General features: G+C 51.3%; 1 protein-coding gene and 1 long non-coding RNA gene across 2 annotated transcripts; one reads left to right on the top strand and one right to left on the bottom strand.

The window, feature by feature from the left end:
• Positions 1-604: 604 nt before the first annotated feature.
• On the top strand, positions 605-14,008 carry CYS1 (cystin 1). The gene is made up of 3 exons (XM_065681615.1): positions 605-1,026; positions 8,217-8,269; positions 12,618-14,008. The coding sequence occupies exons 1-3, from the start codon at positions 784-786 to the stop codon at positions 12,721-12,723; spliced, it is 402 nt and encodes a 133-aa protein (XP_065537687.1). The 5' UTR covers positions 605-783; the 3' UTR covers positions 12,724-14,008.
• On the bottom strand, positions 1,412-2,939 carry LOC136015551 (uncharacterized). Its single transcript, XR_010613251.1, has 2 exons — positions 2,880-2,939; positions 1,412-2,750 (listed from the first exon to the last, which is right to left on the bottom strand). It is a non-coding gene; the product is annotated as an uncharacterized LOC136015551 (long non-coding RNA).
• Positions 14,009-15,639: the final 1,631 nt, after the last annotated feature.

The following is a 15,639-nucleotide window of genomic DNA, read 5'->3' as shown; positions in this document are numbered from 1 at the left end:
TTCCTGAAACGTCAGTCCTTTGACTGATCAGTCCAAGGGCAGAAACCCCCCAAGCCCAAGAGCACTGCCAGAACTGCCACTTCGTGCCCCAAACCGGCCCCAAATGGCATCATAGAATCACTGAATGGTTTGGGTTGAAAGAGACCTTAAAGACCATCTAGTTTCAACCCCCTGCCATGGGCAGGGACACCTTCCTCTAGAGCAGGTTGCTCAAAGCTCCAGCCAACCTGGCCTTGAGCACTGGCAGAGATGGGGCAGCCATAGCTTCTCTGGGCAACCTGCTCCACGCTCACAGTGAAGAATTCCTTCCTTCTATCTAACCTAAATCTCCCACGTGTAAGTTCCTCTGGGCTGCGTTCGCTGTTCTCCGAAGCTCTGCAAGACCTGTCTGGGGGAGGTGTCCCGGAATTTAGCTCAGGATTGCTGCCGCTGCTGCACGGTCCCTGGAGCTGACACCGCCGGGAGGTGCGTGTAAGGAGCGGGGGCTCGGCAGGCCTGACATAACGGGCTGGGTTAGAAGGTTTTGGCACGGTAAGAGGAGGGCGGCAGCCCGCGGGCGCCCCGAGCTCAGAGAGCGTGCTTAGAGACGGCCGCGCACCGCTCCCTGCGCCCCGGCTCCCTCCGCGCCGCTGGGCCACTTCTGGGTGGGATTCTGCCCCCTCCCCCAAAGGCTTTGGAACCGAGGAGCGGCCAAGAACCGCGCCCGCCCCGGCCGGGAGAGGCGGCGGGGCCCGCAGCGCTCCCCGCCGGCACAGCCCCCGGGCCGCGGCACCGCCGGCCGCCATGGGCAGCGGGAGCAGCCGGCGGCGGGGCGCGGCGGCGGCGCGGGCGGCGGTGCCCGTGGGCAAGGCGCCGGAGCGCCGGGAGCTGCTGCAGACGGCGCTGGCCGAGGGCGAGGAGGCGGCGGCGCTGCCCGCCCCCGGCCGCCGGGCCCCGGCCGCCGCCGGCAGCCCCCCGCTCCGGGACGGCGGCCGCTGCGGGGACGCGGCGGCGGGAGGCGGCGGGGGGGCCCTGCTGCCGCAGGCGGTAAGTGCCCGCACCCGGGACCCTGCGACCGGCCGGCATCCCGCATCCCCTGGGGGTTCCCGCTGGACGGGGGAGCCCTGACGCAGCCGAGGGTAACTGCTGCAGCCACGGCTTCCTCCGGGCAGAAGTGGCACTGAACTCGTTCTGCCTTCACTAGCGAGCTGTTCCCGGTCGCACTGCCTGCTCCCTTCGCATTCTCTCTCTCCCTTGCATCATTCCCGTGGTGCAAGCGAAACATGGTCCCGAAAAGGGCGATTCCGTTCGGTCTCCAGTCGCCCTGTGCTGCGGAAAGTTTCTTTCCCTCCCTTGTGGAAAGAGCTCGGCTTTATGAAGGCCGGCTCCTGCTTCTCCCTGGGTCGGGCTTGTAAACAGGAGTTTAAAAACATGAACATAAAGCTGCCGTTTAATGTTTGCCACTCTGCTGCAACTGCAGTCTGGCTCTTCCTAAGAAAGCATTTCAGTCTCTTTCAGTTTAACAAATAATGGATTTGCCTCGGAGGGGGTCGAGATTTATCTTTTCTTTTTTCTTTTCCTATCCAAAAATAACGGCAGCATCTATATCATCTGGTGACAAGGCCAAAAATCGCCAGCTTCTGTCATCTTTCCTCAGCTGTGGAAGTTGTGTTTGTTAGATAAACGCTGCTCTCCACAAACGCACAACAGTCGTCAGACTAAAGCAGTAGATTCTAAAATAGAATGAATATTTAGGACCCAGGAACTTTCTGCCTTGCCTGCCTTGGTTTTGCTCTGTAGGAGTGTATCATTTCCGTTGCCGAACTGCGTGTCCATGGGGTAACTTTAACACAAAGTAATTTTGCCATTAGGAAACTTGGCAGGGTCCAGTATGAGAACCTTTTGGAGGGTTTTTTTGAGGAGTTTTAAAGAGAAGCCTCGAAGAAAGCCAGATTTGGAAATGGAAAACAAAACCAGACATCTTGTATTGTCGTGTTTTTCCTTGCTGTGTTAACTCCAAACCCTCCTGTGGTGTGAACAGGAGCTCAGTCCGGCACAACCTTCTGTCTGCGGGCCTCTCATTTATGAGCAGTCCTCCTGTCTTCTCCCTTTTACCTTTGCTTATGGGAATAGAGGTTGGTAGTATCCATTTCCCCCTGTTTCCGCATGTGAATATCATGGCTGCATCTTTAAAAATAATTATTACATTAATGGTGATTTTTTTCTGTGCATAAAGCGGTATTTTAGCTCTATCTGAAGTGATGTATATTCTGGGTAATCATTTATAAAAAAGGCAATGGAGCTGTCCCCCATCTCAGTCAGAGAGGCAGTATTCCATGGCAGTGAATTCTAGAGAGCTAATGACAAGGAGCAAACCAGAAAGGCTGAAGAATTAAAGATGCGGCACCTGGGGTGGGGTAGAGGGGGTCATTATGCCCCTGCTGCAGACCTCCTCCTGCAGCAGAAACGATGGTGAGGAACCCAGAGCATCACCTCAGCCACCCTGTGCTGTGGTCACACAGGATGCAAACCCGGGATGGGAACATTGTCAAGCACTGCAGCACAGAGATGGCTGTGAGGGCCTTCAAAATCCAGCCTGAAGCCGGCATGTGGGGCCTCAGTCACTCAGTGTGGCCAGCTGGGTGCAGCACACTGTGATGCTGCCTGTGACACCTCAGTGACACCAAGCATCTTGTGTGTCTCCTCGTCCAGCTGCTGCTGCTACCTCTGGGAAGGAAGTTCACATCTCTGGTTTCACCAAGACAGCTTGCCTGAAAGACAGCAAAGAATTACCAGTGCTTTTCAAAGCCAGTGTTTCTCAGAGATGTAAAAGACATACAAGAAAATCTGAGATATTTTCAGGGAAAACTTGAAGCTCTCCTTGGTAGCACTTTCTTTACCTGAGCATGGCGTGGCCTTGGTACAGACAGCAGACACGGGCTTACCATTCGGGCTCCTCGAGGCCTAAAATGTCACGAGCCTGAGAGGAGGAGGGAGGGGACTGTTTGCAGCACCGAGTTCTGGTTGTTTACTGGATGCAGTTTAGTCTTTCAGTCCCACCCTTCCCGTGAGGCTGGCGGGGGCGGTTTCTGGAAAGGGATACCAGCTTCGTTGCATCACTAGTTCCTCGCTAGAAGTTTTGAGGGCAGCTTCTCTCAGCCTTGCCAGCTTCTCGAGCAGTCGTTTGTAAGTTCTGTCTGGTGGTGAGAGCTGGGTTGCTTTGCCCTGCTCAGCTGTGCAGACTGGAGCATGAGCAAAGAAATTTCAGAGAAGAGATGGCTGATTAAACGAAGCTAATGGGGGAAAGACGAGGGAGGAGGAGGAAGGGCAACAAGGAGATACTGCAGAAGTCCAGTGAGAAACAGCCCATGGGGGAGCAGACTGTGGCCAACTGAAGGAGAGGAAAGGTTTGCCATGGCAAGAAGAGAGCGGTTGCTTGCAGGCAGGATTCAGCTCTCTGCGTCATGGCTGGGTTTCTCCTGTATGTGATGCACATCAGCGCTATGCTTCACACCTGAAACCCTGATGCACTGCATCATCCAGCAGCAAGCTGGCAGCACCGATGGGCAGTCAGGCCAGGTGGCAGGGGCTGGAGGAGAGGGATGTGGCTGCATCTGAAGGCTTGAGCTACCTCTTGCGTTTAAAGAGTGCCTGGAAGTGAGAAGGGTGAAAGTATGTTGCAGCTGTGGGCTGGAAACCAAATCCTGATAGGCAGCCTGAACCCAGCTCAGAGCAGACCCCAGTACCTCCTTGTCAGCATCAAAGGTCTGTTTTCAGGATTGCCCTCAATTCCAGAGAGCTGTATGTGCTTCCTTGTTTCTTTGGTCAAGACAGAAAAAGTACTTGTGGTTTTGCAGGTGCTGCCGCAGCACAGAATGGGATGGCAGCTCCTGGTGGGAAGCAGGGGAAAGGCTGCAGCCTCAGGTATTTCCCCTCTGGTTTCCTGAAAGGGAAGAGTCACGCAGGCATGTTAGGGCCTTGCTTGAAAAGCTTTTTCCATGGCACCACCAATCCTCCTGACTGGAGATGGGATGTGATTACAGTAAGCCTATCACCCCAGCTGCAGCGCAAGAATAACACAGGTAGCGGGTGTATTAACTGATTTCTAGATGGACTATCATATCCTTTTGAAACACCCAGGACTCTGAAGCTTTGCGTGGTATTTTCAGCCAGATGAATGTTCTTTCTGCAGATTGATGTGGTGCGGCATCATCTCGTGGCTGTGAACACATAGCAGGGTCCTGTGGGGACATTTCATGTTGTGCCCATTAGTTTCTTACAGGAACTCACGTAAGTTTAGTTTTCTACTCCTGTTAAAATGTGCTTCCCTCAAGCAGAAATTTGATAGTTCTGATTCAGTGCTGCTAGCAAGTTATTTCAACATTTTCTTCCTGGTTGTGTTAATGGTCAAAAAATGCCCCTGAGTCAAGTAGTTCTCCTGCAGTTGCATAGGGAACACAACCTCTACTGGCCAGGGTGCTTCAGGTCTTTCCCAGCTGAACATCCAGGACTGCTTGAACTCCAGCCTAGGGAAGCAGCTACATCAAAAGCCCAAAGTCAGATTATTTCTGGTTCTGCAGTTAATGTCTGGGTGGTTGCTGAGCAGAAGCTCTCCCTCTCTCTCATGTTATGATCCTTGCCTTTTTAAGAGCACCTGGAACTTCAGCACCCAGCAAGCAGTGAGCTGTGCTGTCCCCTCCGCCACTGTCACCCTCCCAGCGCAGCTGTGCTGCAGCTGGATCCAGCAACCTGCTGACTAGGTATTTTTCCTCCATCACTTGGCAGAGCACGGGTCTCTTTTGCCCTGAAACCATTCCTGATCCAGAAACTAAGCACAGGGCATGCGCAGCATAGCTGGGAGCTAGTGTTTTAGTTGGCAGGAGAGAAGCAGCGTGGGAAGTCCCCGCGTCCCTGCCCACTTCCCGTCTATCGCATATTCTTAATTCCTCCACTGGCCAGAGGATGTTGCTGCAGACCAGAGCAAGGCTGGGAGCGCTTTGCCTGGGATGCGGCTGGATACACATCCTGTTTGGTACCTACTGACGCGTTAGATAAGCTGGATTGCTTTGCCATGGTACTCCCGGCTGCGGGTCCGTGAGAGGCTGTTTCGGGCAGCGGTGACTGTCTTAGCCAGCCACATCGTTTGCTGGCGTCGCTGGAGGGTGCTGCCCTTCTGCTGTACCAGCTCAGCCTTCTGCAGCGCTGTGCAGACTGCTGCCGCACGCTCCGGCTGACATCGCCTTCCTTTCAGCTCAGACCAGTCCCCTGCTCCAGTTCACGGGCTGTTTGTGAAGGGAGAGTGGAGGCAGGGAAGGAGGCACTGGCTTACATTTGTGCTATGAAATCACAGCCCGGGGGACCAGCACTTTTGGGGACCACACTGCTCCCATGAGGATGTTTTAGGTGGCTGTCACTCTCTAGGCTCTCCTGTACATGATGGAACCACTCAGGGTCTATGCCTATGTCTCAGGGCTCGATCTGTACTGGTAAACTGTACCGTAGCAGCTGCCTGGCATTGGATCACAATGGTCTGCCCCACTAAGCTGGCATGGTCTTGGCCAAGATCAACATGCAGGCTCCCAAATAACACTTAGGCATGGCTCAGGGACCATCCCCAAAAGGCAATTTGAATTTGGACACCTAGTTTTGGAGACAATGTGACTTTAACAGCTGAGATTATGGCTGGCTGGTTTCAACACAGCTGGGGGGCAGCTCAGGGCCTGTGGTGGTGCATTTGCTCCACATTGCCCTGTGGGTCCCAGGGGCGGGTGTTCTCACCCAGCCCACCTGCAGATGCTAGGGCTGACAGGAGAGGGAAGGGAGGTGATGGGGAAGGGCTGGACTATAAGGAACACCAGCCACAGCTTGCCCTGGGTTGTGGGGAATGCAAAGCTGCACCCCGAGAGTGCTGCTTCATGCATGCAATAGAGAGAAATAGCCCTGGTTCTAGCTCTCTGCTCTGCCTTGCTCCCAGGAGCTGCTGCCCTAACATAAAGAATGGCTGACAAACCTTTCCTCCTCACATCTCATTACATCAAATTAAACCCAAGTACGTGCTGGGTGAGCTTAATATCCAAGCCTTCCAACTTGGAGGTGGTGGCAGTGTGGAGCATTGTAGCACAAGAAACCCCAGCACGAGATGCCTACAGTGGGAACAGGGTGGAAAATAAGGAGACACGCTGCGGTCTGAATGAGTAATAAAAAGATGACTGCAAGCTGCAGAAAGGAGAAGCTGACTGCATTTATCTCTTAGCAGGGCACAGGCCAAGCAGGCCTGTAATTGCTTATTTAGCTGTAGGATAGGAACCCATAATATTAAAGTGTCGTGACGTGTGCATCGTATTAACACGCATGAAGGGCTGGGACTAATTACGTGCTGACCTTGCACCACGCACATCACAGCAGTGCCGGGCGGGCTGGGTGGGGTCAGCTTCGTTGTGCCTCAGTGCCCGTGACGGCTCCGCATCCTGCCTGCTGCCCGGCACCATGCAGCACCGCGGAGCCACGCGCCCTGTGCCCGGAGGAGCTGGGAGCAGCTCCCAGAGTGTGGAGGCTCTGACAGGGAAGGAGGGGCAGAGGCTGGAGGTGCCTTTTGGTTTCACTTGTCACCAGTTTTATGTCATGCACCAGGTTCTGTGTCAGTAGAGATCCAGTTCTGCCAGTGCCAGGTTCTCTTGGGAAATAAGTGTGGCTGCTGACGGATCCCTTGGAGAAGGTGGGAGCTGATTTTGCACAGAGAAGCAGATTCTGCTAACCAGAGCTGCTCTGTCCTGATGACTAATTAATTCTGTCTTCCACCCACACCACACGTACAGCTCATAATACGGAGGAGTCAGCCACAAGGGAAGAAAGCAAAGGCAACCTACTGTACAGTTCAAACCCCTCCCTAAAATGATCCAAACCCATCCTTTGCCAGAAGTGTTGGAAGCTGGGTTCTCGCTGTGGGAAGAGCATCATCAAAGCACTCTTGGAGAACCGTATTCCCCTTGGTGCTGAGGATTAATAATGTTCTTCACCTGGTGGAAAGAAACCGGGGTGGCAGCAGGAGCCCAGTGGGTGATGGTGATGATGAGGACGATGCATGATGTGCATTACGGAGCACACACCCAGGAGAAGTGAGCTCTTGGAACACAGTGCGGTGTCCTCCTGGCACCACTGCTTGCTCTTGTCGCTTGTGGGATATAGCCAGTAAATGATGCTAAATAACCAGGCAGGAGCTCTGTTCCCTCGCCATCAGCTTTATCACATAGCCTCATCTCTTCTTGGACCCAGGAGCTGTTTCTTGATCACTTCAGGCTGTTCCAGAGAAAACAAAGCATTGCCAAAGAGCAGGGCCCCTTCTGAAAGGAAGTAGAATGCCTTTTGACAGGTACCAAAAGACGTTACAAGTCTTCCATAGTACAGAGAGGAAGTTGAAAACAATGAAAATGATATTCTTCTCAGTAGCATCTGGCTGCAGGGGGTCATTTTATTACTGGTCCAGCTGGGGGCTCAGGCAGACACAGTGTCCCATCATTTTCCCATTTTACGTGCCGTTAGGTTTGGCTTTGGTTGCCCCCCTGCTGTCCTGCTGGAAACCTGTTGGCTTCCAGCATAGGGAGGGTGGATGTTTCACTCCAGATGGATCATTTCAGGGAAGTGGCTTTGTCAGGTGGGAAGAACTGGGTCCGTATTGCTTTAACTTCCTTCCTTAGCAGGTATTTCCATAGTGCGCCCTGTCAGCTGGGGGAGGCAGTGAAAACTGGCAGGTTTAATGAGTTAATGTTCAGTGATTTGGTTCTGTAGCCTGCCCGCACTCAGCTGCCCTAAATGGTGAATCAGAGCTAGCAGAGTGGTAGTTAGTAGAAGGGACTCTCCTGCACCTGTATTTTCTCCACAGAGGCTGTTTGGGGTTTAAACCGGGGAAGATATAGCCCAGTGTAGACAGAGATAGGTTTCATAGAAGTAAACAGTAGTTTGTGTTGGAAGGACCTTTGAAGATCAGTCAGTCCAACCCCCCGTCAACAACCCCAACCCTCTCAGGCTTTCCTCAAAGAGAGGTGCTCCATCCCTCTGATCGTTTTTGTGGCTTCCTTTGGACCCTCTCCTACAGGTCCAGGTCTTTTCTGTACTGCGGGCCCCAGAACTGGATGCAGCACTGCAGGTGGGGTCTCACCAGAGCAGAGTAAAGGGGCAGGATCACCTCCCTCAACTTCACAGTGTTGTAACTGAAATACATGGCTTGTCTTCTTTCGCAGGCTTTGTCAACCAGAAGCCCTGTGAGCCCAGAGAACAACAATGCTGACCATCAGTGAGTACCCCGTGCTTTCATTATAACTTCGGGGAGGAAAGCAGCTGGAACAAAGGGAGCATAAAGGGGAAAGCTATTCCTGCATACCTTCTACTGTGCAAGAGGGAGGTGGGAATGGATTGTAGCCCTAAATGTCCTGTCCTCTACCTATTTGCTAATCAAAAAGAAAATCCAGGAGCTATGCTGCCTGTAAAGATCAAGGCTCCAGCTCAAGTACAGTATAGAGATTCATTTCTTGTCATGAGCAATGCAGAATTTAGGGTGTCTGCCTGCCAGAGAGGCACCTTGATGGAACTTGATAAAACTAGGGAGGGAAGCTAGGGAGGATTGCTTCAAGGAGTAGCTCAGGCCCTGGTTCACCCACAGGTCACGTGTGGGCTCTGCAGCATGTAGAAAAGGAGACTAACATCTCTTTGCTACCCAGGAATCATAAAGAAAACTCATGAGATGCTCCTATAATACATCAGTTAGAGACACGAGTGTCCCTCCGGGACAGGGGAATGGTGGCGACCTACTGCACTAGGTGACAAAAGAAACCTGAACTCTTTCACAAGCAAAAGCTGTGCCTCTGAGTCTGCCTGCACCAAGAGCAATGGGAGCAGTTTGCCACACGTGTTGAAGAAACCTAAATGAAACAAAAAGGCTTGGAAAAACATCTTAAAATACCATCTCCTCACGGTGAAGAGCGACTCTCAAAGGTTAAGCTCCAACTGTGAGCCAGCCCTCTGCTCCCTCAGCACTCGAGAGCAGACTGATCTGCAGATCCTGGCTGCCAGGCTGTGTGACCTACTAATGCTGAGCAGCGCTGGTGGATGTGACACGAGAGCCTGGGCGCCGTGCTCCCCTGTCCTCTCCCTCCCAGCTGGCAGGGAGCTCACTGGCAAGGCTGCTGGAGGCAGGAGCACTTGGAAAACACCTCTCCCCTTGGCTTTCCCGGCGGCGGGGCTCTCACGGGCACTCTCGTGGGGACTCTCTTGGGCTCTCCAGCATCCTCAGGGGGCTTTGGACTGTGATGGCAACTGAGCAGCCCCCTCTGGGGGTGCACAACCAGCCCTGCCGCAGTCACCATCATGCTTCCCAGTCCCAGACTCCTGCTGGCCCCTCACCCCGACAAGGTTTCCTTCTCTGACATGCAAAAGGGAGGACTTGAGACAGCAGAAGCAGGTTTCTAACCTGGGATGACGGAGCAGGAGCTGATTTTCATTTAGATAACATTCACTTTATACCCACTGCGAAGCCCCACGTGTGAAGTGCCTGTATTGCCCGTGATAACCAGGGCTACAATTTCTGCTGGCAAGAACTGCACGCAGACACTTTTTTGGAAATGGTCCAAAACCATATTTTGAAGAAATCAGATGAAGTCAAGCCCAGAAACAGCAGTTAATGGGTGTAGGAGTCTCACCCTTCACATTTCTGTGGCTGGAATTATCCTAGGTAAGCACTCGCGTTACAAGCAGCAAAAATCAGCCGTGTCTTGGTGGAGCTGCTGACTAAAGACATTCCCATGAAGCCAATTAAAGAAGAAATCAATGTCAGTCAAGGAGAAGAAAAACTAGACATGGAGACCTAATGCTGTCTGCCAAGGGAGCAGTCACGCGAGGCAGATGCTGCAGGTGTGCACCTCCTGTACGGTAAACATGCCAGCATGACACCACGTAAGCACCTAAGCCAGGCTAGCAAATACCTTTGATGTGCATGGGAGCACACTGGTGTATTCCTGATTGTGCCGTGTTACCTCTCCTTCCTCCCACAGTTATTTGGGGAATTCTCTATCATCTGGTAGTCCACGGGCGGGATGGCAGAGCCCGGGAACACTGTAATGACCGTATAATTGCTGCCAAGGCTCATGTCACTGGCAGTGTTACCGGCGCGTTGTTTTGACCCATTTTCCAGCTGCAAGGTCTTGCACAAGGCATTTTAATGATTAACCCTGGACCTTCCCATCCTCAGCCCTGACCTGCAGCCCTGGCTGTGTGTTGATGGGAGCAGCAAGGGGCCTCCCCTCCCGTCAGAGCAGCCGCAGGAAGGCAGGAGCAGGGTTGCGGTGCATCCGCTCCTGTCCTGACCACATCCTGCGCGCAGGATTTCCCTGCCACAGCCCCTCACTTAATCCCAGAACCAGGTGCACCAACATACCTTTGAGGTCAGGGTTCAGGTCATGAGGGCATCATGAGGTCTCCGGTCCAATCTCCTGCTCCAGGCTGGATCAGCTGTGAGGTCAAAGCAGAGCGCTCCAGGCTTTGTCCGTCAGCTCTTGAAAGACTCCAAGGATGCAGCCTGTGCAACCACAGCCTGTTCCTCTGCTGGCTGTCCTCAGGGTACAGAAGTTCCTCCTTTTATCCAGACTGAACCTCCCATTCTTTAATTTTTATCAGTTTTTCCATATTAAATGATACAGAACTTTGCCATGAAAATAGAAAGAACGTGAGCAACAGCTTGCTTTTGCTTTGCTCACAGCCTTCTCTATTACCTTCAGTTCTGGGATGTGCATGGTAGGTGGGCTTTGCTTTTGTCTTTTTAAGATCACATCTATGTTTCAGTGAGTTCCATCTTTACCTGGAGATTTTCTCCCATGCTTGGAGGTCACCATGCAAGCCAAAGCATCAAGAATAATTAACAGTGGGAAAAGATGTAACTGCTAAGAGGAACAATGACCCTTCTGTGGGCCTGCAAGCAAGCTGCCAAGAGCTCCGTCTCTAATTCGTCACGTAATATAGCAGTAGTTCAGGGACTGTCAGAGTGTGGATTTTAAATCAATAGATCACATGTTGCAGTCAGAGTTCTGCGTTTCCTTTCCCTAATTCTTGCTTTGTGTCTGCCGGTGTTCGGCTCAGGCTCTTGGACCTGTGGCTTTCTTCCCAGCTCTTTTCTACTGCAGTGGAAACCAGACTGCCTACAGCCATGAGAAGAAGGAAAATGGGTAAAAGCAATAAGCAGAAGAGCCCACTTGCTAAATCCTACTCGCTGCCAGTTGAACTTGCCATCAAGGACACGGTGCAGAGGAGTAGGACGCCCACATGACCCAGCTCCCATGCCAGCTGGTCATCAGGTGGCTCCAGGAAAACATCCAACTATTTCTGTCACGGCGGGGTATAGCATTAACACAGCTAGGTCAGAGCAGCAGGGCTGGGCAGAAGCCTTTCTGACCCAGACAGATAAGAGCAGAGGAAGGGCTGCATTGCTGCTGCTTGCCTCACAGTGATAGCTGTAGGAGACAGGCTGCTGCCTCTCCGAGGAACACTGTGGATGCTCCTCACCCAAGGAGAGCAGTTTATGAGAGCTCTTCCTGTAAATGACAGGGTCTCCTTTGAAAAGCATCCCAGAGTTGTTTTCTTCAGTTCTGATTCTACATTCACTTGCCTGCTTGGAGCTGCAGAGATGCGGAAATCTCTCCTCTGGCAAACAACTTCCGTACAAAACCACTCCTTTCTTGCTTATGTGTCCTCCACCAGTGGATGGTCACAAAGTAAGCCCCCCAGTCTCGGTTGACGTGGTGTAGCAGAGCGTTTTACTGTTTGGGTTTACCAGTTCAAGTCTCCATTTAGCTCCGCACTCTCAGCATGACCCCCATTTCATGGAGCCACGTGCCCCAGCTTCCAGAGATGCCTGGCCCGACAGCATGGCTTGCTCACGTCCCAGTTCTCTACAAGGTCAAGGGGGAGCACTCACCTGTCAGCTCTGTCTCCTCTCTTGAATCCTGGAGGGCAAGATCAAGCAAGCAGACTTGGTAGCGTGAGCTACAGTGGTCGGAGTTTGCAGAGGACTTTTCACCGTCCTCCCTCATGCAGGTGGGGACAGATTTCCCTTGTACCCTGCATAGCCCACCTCTGATGACGCCAATAAAACCCATACCAATTCCCTTTGAACTGTACGTCATTTCCCAGCCATGGGAGAGTTGTGCTAATGGGAAAATAAAAGCCATACGAGCACTTTGAGGTGGCTGCATTCATATTTTGGTTGGAACTCAGATCCCTTACAGATACAAAGAAGCTCCAACCCTTTCTGCACAAAACCTTAAATTAGTAACTACCACAAAGGTTATACGGTCCTTTAGCTGGGCCTCTGATCTAACCCACCAGAAGGTTCTGGGAGTTTGATCTGGAGCCTTGTAAGCACTGTACTGTAATGAACTCAGACTGAAATAGATGCCAAGCAATAGCAAATGTCAGCGAGCGGCATGCCTGTGGGGGCTATGGTAACTAGACGTGACAAGAGTATCTGTGTCTCAGCAAGCCACGCGCAGCCTGATCTTTCCATTCACAAATAAAAAATGAAGTAAGGGTCATGTCGGATCTTCAGAGCTTGCTCCTGTCTCATAGCACCAATAACTCATTCCCTTCCCTGGCAGGTGCCCACAAGGGAACAGCAAGAAGCCGGCGGGACAGTCCACAATATCCTATGATTACTCGGAGGAGGAGCTCATGGCAAGCATCGAGCGGGAGTACTGCCGCTGAACCCAGCCCCTTGCCACGAGAGCTTCAAGCTTGTTTCCTGGAAGCCCAGCTGGAGCAAAACTGCTACTGACAAAACAGCCCCTCGCACAGCGGGATGGCCCAGGAGAGGAGGGTGGCGAGGAGAGACGGAGCGTGAGAGGCAGTGTTGCTGCTTGGGAAGCACGGGGCAGAAAGTCCTCCTGACCAACTGTGCCTGAGAGCATCAAGTTCCTCACCAGCTGCTGAGCAGTGCTCCTGGAAGAGGAGCCAATTAATCCATGAATCAATACTTAGATGCTCATTTCTAAACTGTATTTGCAAATGAAGATATACTAGAATTGAAGTGTCATACTAGAAGTGTTGAGACGTGGTGCTTTGAGGGAAGATCTTGTTTTGTCTTAGCAGAAATGATATGTAGCAATAGAATTCCTGCATAATAAATACAGCAATATGGTTCAGGTCTCACTAAAGGGGGTGTTGCATGAAATTCATGTTCCTACCACTTACAAAGGGCCAAATTTACTCCTTGCACTGTGCAAGCCTCAAGTCCAGGTCTGAATTTGGCGCTGTCTCTTTGAATGTGGTCCCCAGTATGGGATGCAAGATGGAAAGGGGAGTGAGCCCACCATCGAGTACATAGGCAGTGTAATCCCAGAGTTCAAATCCCACCATATGCGCAAACAAGGCTCCTGGGAGCTATCTGGTAGCATAGGATCTATACAGTCCCTTTGGGGTGAGATCTCAGCATCAGTGTCCTACCTTGGGCTCCTTGGTGTGGATCCTCCAGACAAAGCAGGAGGTACATCACCAGTGCTGCCCTGCTGCAGCCAGTGGTCATCCATTTCGAGAGGGACTTGCACGCTATAGCAGAGAAGCTGTTTGTGATCAGTTCTCAGAAGTACCACTCCCAGCCGTTCCGCGTATTTCTTGTCCTTGGTAGGTAGCCTAGAATTATAATCACTGCATTTTACCATTAGCTGACTGCAAAGTAAACCAAAATCGGCTCTACAAAGGAAAACATATTTTCAGTGCTCCCAGACAGGGAAACCTGGCATTTTAGGGCTTCTGCTCTTATTTTACCTGCATCTTAACATATTATGAGTAGCTGCTTATTATCAGAAGCAGAAAAATACTTTATTTCTGTCTTTAGCTGAAGCATAAAAGACATCAGATGAAATCTTCACATAGCCCATGTAAATGCAAGAGGAAAGAGCAGGACACATCTTAAGATGATGTATTTTAATTTCTTTGTAATTCCTGATATCTGTGAAACAAATAAATGCATCTGTGCTCATGTAGTCCTCAATGAAGGCATCAAATGTTGTTTTGAAAAAGGTTTCTAGCTTACGTGGTGAATCATCTTACAGTACCTGCAGGGGCCGAGCAAAACACACTCTTGGAGGTTGGCAGGAGGGACGATGTGAGGCAGACACTAGCTCACACCCCTGGCACACGTGTTTATGCTCCTGGTGTCTTTCCTGCAGCAGCCTTCAGCGAGTCTGGCCACTGTGCTCTGCCTGAGAGCTCAGGAGCTGCCAGGCAGCCAGTGGAGGTGGGCAGCAGACAGGGAGCCAGCCTCCTGCAAAACTATGCAGGCTTGGAGACAAGAGCTCCCAGCGTGCCAGCCAAGGTAGGACAAGGGGTCATGGTTTTAAACTGAAAGATGGTAGGTTTAGGCTGGACATAAGGAAGAAATTCTTTGCTGTGTGGGTAGTGAGACACTGGCACAGGTTGCCCAGAGAAGCTGCAGCTGCCCCATCCCTGGCAGTGTTCAAGGCCAGGTTGGATGGGGCTTGGAGCAACCCAGTCTAGTGGAAGGTGTCCCTGCCCATGGCAGGGGGATTAGAACCAGATAATCCTTAAGGTCCCTTCCAATCCAAACCATTCTATGATTCTGAAGTAGCCAGAGTAGAGAGCAGATGTCCTTGAATAAGCTGGGGAAGTTGAGTGGGCCCTCTGGAGCAAGGTTTCTCCAACCCTCCTGAAGAAAATCCAGTTTTGAATGATGGCACATTAGCTTTTGGCAGTGACAAGTAAAAAAAAAAAGAAAATATCTATCTAAACTGAACATATTATCATTAGGTGGCAAGAAATCTTTCTGGATGGAATACAGCAAACTACTAAGCTTCTTCACAAAATTAGCCTATCAAATAGCCAAGGGATGAGTACATTTCTGCACCTGGAATAAAGGTGCAGTGGGTTTCACAGGTCACATTTTCAGTATCACCGAGAATAGGAAGAGCTGCAGGAGCATAGGAAGGGCCACAGGGGAGTGATGCAGCTGGAACAGTCACTCTGCCAGGGAAAAGGTGGGAGAAGGAAGTTTTGGGATGCAAGGAGGGGCCTCAAACTGTGCCATGACCTTCCGGGCTTTCTCTGTGCAGTGAAATGACGCCTAGGAAGGCACCATCACACCGTTTAACTACCTGATGTCAGTGTAACCCTACTTCTGATCCATCCTTTGCTCAGTGGAGGTAAGATACTAGACCATTTACAGGTAAATAATCATATCAAAGCAGTACTTGAGCCCACAACTAATTCCAACAGGAACTTCATGAACTGAAGGACATTTGCACTGTGGAGATCACTTTGCCACATCTCAAGCAGTGAATTATTGGGAAGTTTGTTTTCTTTTAATTGTATTCCTCTATAACCATCATCAATTCACAGCCACTTGCAAGACAAAAGACTTACTTGGCTTGCCAGTACTTCCTGCTTCTAAAACAGTTTTGCTGGAATTAAGTAAGGTTCTGGAGTTTCCCATTCGTCGTTTTAGAAACTACTCTCCTGTCCAGTACATGCGCATAAGACGGGGCAGCTGACCATGGGTATTGAGCTAATGCTATTAATCCCGATTAATAAAGCAGCAAAAGGCAATGCATATTTAAGCAAATCACTACATTATTCATCTAACAAAGACAAATGCTACACACTATT

This window comes from Lathamus discolor, chromosome 5 (assembly GCF_037157495.1).
Source record: "Lathamus discolor isolate bLatDis1 chromosome 5, bLatDis1.hap1, whole genome shotgun sequence".
NCBI lineage: Eukaryota > Metazoa > Chordata > Aves > Psittaciformes > Psittacidae > Lathamus > Lathamus discolor.
This window is presented reverse-complemented; position numbering and strand designations above follow the sequence as displayed.